Source organism: Nelumbo lutea, chromosome 3 (genome assembly GCF_056320005.1).
Source record: "Nelumbo lutea isolate HS-2025 chromosome 3, American lotus-T2T, whole genome shotgun sequence".
Lineage (NCBI taxonomy): Eukaryota > Viridiplantae > Streptophyta > Magnoliopsida > Proteales > Nelumbonaceae > Nelumbo > Nelumbo lutea.
Genome location: NC_142686.1, coordinates 97,231,621 through 97,236,006, shown reverse-complemented (window position 1 = coordinate 97,236,006; position 4,386 = coordinate 97,231,621). Strand labels below are relative to the sequence as shown.

The window sequence follows — 4,386 nt, the reverse complement described above, 5'->3', positions numbered from 1 at the left end:
ATCACACACATGTTCATGGGTCCCACCTAGGAATGATCCAGCTTATGAGAGGATCCCAACCATCCAATCTGTGGACTTTGTCTAGTTTACCCATGTAATAAATGGATCTGATGATTATGCAAATCCAATGTGGTTGACTTTTAAATCCTTCAAAGGGGCAACAGCCTCCTCCAAGTGAAACCATGTTTCCTCAAATTATGCGTAAATGTGCCATTGGGCATTGGCAATTCTTAACCCGATCCGACCCGCTTCACTCAGTCTTCCCGTCGGATCCTTTCCCATTTCCAACGCCATATTGAATCCCAAGTTCAAAGTTCAAACCTCGTCCTAGACTTACTCGACCCGACCCGAGTATTATAACCCCATTCATCTTTGAACAAATTGTCAATGGTAAAGAACTAAAGATACCTATAAACCTCAAAAACTGTGTATGTCCCCAGTCCTTCCATTTCTCCTTCCTCCATGGCTCTGGAGATGGATTCTGTTCCTTCCTTGGTGCTCTCTGTGTTGGCCATACTGGTCACTCTCATCTTTCTCATGTCTACCTCCAAAAAGAACAGTATTAACAGAAGCAGCAACAAGAAACTACCCCCAGGAGAGATGGGTCTTCCTTGGATTGGTGAGACGCTGGAGTTCCACAAAGCACAGCGTAGCAACAGATTACTCGAGGATTTTATTCAACCCCGGATGACAAAACATGGAAACATATTCAAAACAAGGCTAATGGGATCGCCAACAGTGCTGGTGAGCGGAGCCGAGGCTAATAAGTTCTTCCTCTCAAACGAATTCAAGCTGGTGGTGAGCTCATGGCCATCTTCCTCGGTGCAGCTCATGGGAACAGACTGCATAATGCAGAAGCAAGGGGAGCGGCACAGATGCATCCGTGGCGCGATAGCCAGCAGCCTCAGTTGCACCGGGCTCGAGTCTCTAGTGCCCAAGATATGCAACTCCATTGACAAACACCTGAGCAAGGATTGGCATGGGCGAGACACAGTAAGCCTCTACCCATCCGTGAAGAAGCTATCGTTCTCCATCGTGCTCGAGTGCTTGCTGGGGATTGATGTGGAGCCGGGCATGCTGGAGATGTTCGAGGGAGTTGTGGAAGGAGCCTTCGCAGCGCCCGTTAACTTACCAGGCTGCCGGTTTTGGCGAGCAAAGAAGGCGAGGTTGGAGATAGAGAAGAAGCTGGTGGGTGTTGTTAGGAGGAAGAGGGAAGAGATGGAACAGAAGGTGAGAAGAGAGGAGGAAAGGCGGTTGTTGTCTGGTCTGGTGCTGGGGTTGATGAAAGGAGAGATGAGTGAGAAAGAAGTGGTGGATAATGTGGTTTTGCTGGTGTTTGCAGCTCATGACACAACTTCTTTCGCCATTGCCATGATATGTAGGATGTTGGCTCTCCACCCAAACTGCCATTCTCGACTTGTTGAAGGTGCACATACATCTCCTCAACTGTCTTCTCTTTATGTTGCTAAACTAGTACCCAGGCCACAGCTATGCAGTTGCTTTCCCCTAGCTACCATATTTCCTGCCTATACAAGGTATTTGTAGAGATTAGGCTGTATGATACAGTCAAAAACAAAATGTTGCTCTGTCAATGGATTGGGTCTGGGCCCGTTCAGATAGATCTAGCCCCGAATTTAACACACACCAAAGACTTTAGCCTGGTATGGTATTAGAAAAAAAATGGGGGATTCAAAATTCAGACCTGGCCCAGGCCCTGTTTATTAGAGTTGGGTCGGTAGTGATTCGTTAGGTTAACCGAACCTTGTATACGTGGAAGTGTTTCTTTGCAAATTAGAAGCAATACTGCAATGAATGAAGAACTGCTGCACTACCAGCAACAATATGGGTATTATTATTCTCCCTAAAGAAGCACCGGATTAGATTCATGTCCAGACCAGTCCACACCTCCCAGGACCCTGGATATAAGTCTGAGTTCTATATGTGGGATAACATGGGCCACTTCAATGTTGGATTTCCATTAAAATGAGCTACTCCCTTGGTTTGATAATAAAGCAATAGGTTACATTTAAATCCAGAATAGAAGGTATCTCTGTTTACTGATTGCTGACATTGATTTATGTCAATGTTCTATCTTCTAGCAGCTTTTTTTTTTTTTTAATCTTTAGTGCAGCATCTGCTAGCTTTAAGGAGGTGGCAGCACCTTTTGGTGCTTTCCTGGGTATTCCAAGAATTCCCTCCATCTAAATGTGAATCTTTTTATTCTTTCCTAAGCTCACATTATCATTACCAAAACCGCCCAGGTGTTGAGCACTATCATGGTTGCAATGTGTTATGGGCGTGGCATGTTGGTGAACAGTGGTCCTCACTATGATGTGGTTAGAGATGAGATGGAAGCCTGTTCAATTTTCTGAGAGATTTTCCTTCACAAACCATGAATTGCTGGTTCCCTAACCAGGAATATGTTTCATAATCAAATGAAACACAAAACTCTGGCTACCACAGTACAGAACACCCCCTAAATTATTAGTTTTAATGTGTTTCCAGCAGTCTAAAAGGTCATTTTCCAATGTGGTGAATTGGATATGGACCTAATTTACAGGTATTTTTGCACTACACGTCCTCTCTGAGACTTGAATTGAACCCATGTTTTCACACTTGTCAGACCCAGTGTTTCAACTAATCAAAAAACTCAATTTAACATCTGAGCTCTCCTTTTTTTTCAATTTTTATTTCCAACTTAAGCAGGTTTACTTTCCATTCAAATAAATGTTCAAAAGATGACAGAAGATTACTTGAATTTCATTTCTCCTGCAGAGCATGTAGAAATAGCAGGTAGTAAAAGACCAGGTGAAAATCTAACATTGGAAGACACCAAGAAGATGAAGTACACATGGCAAGTGGCTCGTGAAAGCATGCGGATGTTCCCTCCCATCTTTGGCTCCTTTAGAAAAGCCATTGTTGACATTGAATACGAAGGATTTACCATTCCCAAAGGATGGAAGGTGCTCAGCTCAGCCTCAAACTCACTAAAATTGGTTTTCCAATACAAATTTTCATTTCAGTGATGTCAATTTGAGCTCACTAGTACATGCATTCATATTTTTTGTTGGTGCAACTCTGCACAGGTGCTATGGACAGCATATGGAACCCATTATGATTCGCAATGCTTTCCAGAGCCTCTGCATTTTAATCCAAGTAGGTTCCAGGAACCTATTCCACCCTATGCTTTTGTTCCATTTGGAGGAGGGCCTAGGCTCTGTGCAGGCTACCAATTGGCCAAGCTAAACATACTCCTATTCTTGCATTTTATGGTGACTCGTTATGACTGGTCCCTACTGCACAAAGATGAAACCATTACCGCAGACCCCCTCCCCTTCCCTAGCCAGGGAATGCCCATCAAAATTGCTCCAAAGCAGCTATGTAAATGAAATGAAATCAGATGCTTATATATATATATATATATAAACCTCTATACTGTAAAAGCTGTCTCAGACCATTTCAGTCTTACAGGTACTGGATTTTTTTTCCCGACAGTATTGTTACTAGATTAATTCAGTGCAAATCGTTATCCTCTGTAGTTTCGAGCACCTATATGATCAGGCCAACATCCATAACCTAGTGCATCTATGCAAGGGTTAGGTGTCATTAACACCCAAACACAACAGGGGAATGGAAATGTTTAGAAATTGAGAATCTGAGATTGGCTGGTTCATAAGAAAAGGCAACAAAATAAAAGATTAAAGGGTAGGGTTTGACTAAGATACCAGAGACATGACATCCAAAAAACTTGTGACCAATCATCCTGTATCATAAACGTGGTAACCAATCAAGTGGTATTTATCAAAATTCACAGGTGGGTTTTAATTGGTCAAAGCTTTTCCGGTACCATGTCTTTCAAGCATCATAGATTGCCCCAAGATTAAAACACACCTTTCCTCCATTGGATTTTTTAGAATTTGAGTAATATTTTTATATGATAACCACAAAAAATGGAATTTGTCAATTCGACTGAGGCAAAATGTAAATGATCTCGGAGGTGCATTTCAAATACTTGTATCATGGGATAAACCTATTGTTTTTAGCAATGTCATTAATTGCGGGAAAACTTATGAAAAGATGGTATTGAAGTAGTTTTCACCACCTAAAGCCTCAGGCAAAATAATCTTCCCAAACTAGAAATATACTGTGAACTTGGATCCATAAGCAAGGAACAAATTCTGAACTAGAAATATACAGACCTATGGATGGTAATCTAATAAGACCTCTCAAATTAGTGAACTAGGATGATCATACAACCCAATAAATATTAACCGAGCAGAACTTCTCTAAATCAGAGACTGCAGGATTGATCAATCATGTAAGATCATGCTAAGAAATAATAAGGAAAAAAAAAGAAAAATAATAAACTTTTGAAACTTCTTCTGA

General features: G+C 41.6%; 1 protein-coding gene across 1 annotated transcript; it reads left to right on the top strand.

Annotated features, from left to right (window-relative positions):
• Window positions 1-462: 462 nt before the first annotated feature.
• CYP718 (cytochrome P450, family 718) lies at window positions 463-3,494 on the top strand. Its single transcript, XM_088980510.1, has 3 exons — window positions 463-1,426; window positions 2,776-2,963; window positions 3,087-3,494. The coding sequence occupies exons 1-3, from the start codon at window positions 463-465 to the stop codon at window positions 3,387-3,389; spliced, it is 1,455 nt and encodes a 484-aa protein (XP_088836636.1). The 3' UTR covers window positions 3,390-3,494.
• Window positions 3,495-4,386: the final 892 nt, after the last annotated feature.

What these genes read in the sequence shown, in the direction of transcription:
- CYP718 (XM_088980510.1), top strand. Translation starts at nt 463, where the DNA reads ATGGCTCTGGAGATGGATTCTGTTCCTTCCTTGGTGCTCTCTGTGTTG. An exon ending in CCATTCTCGACTTGTTGAAG is followed by an intron (nt 1,427 to 2,775) that starts GTGCACATACAT and finishes TTTCTCCTGCAG; the next exon opens with AGCATGTAGAAATAGCAGGT. An exon ending in CCATTCCCAAAGGATGGAAG is followed by an intron (nt 2,964 to 3,086) that starts GTGCTCAGCTCA and finishes AACTCTGCACAG; the next exon opens with GTGCTATGGACAGCATATGG.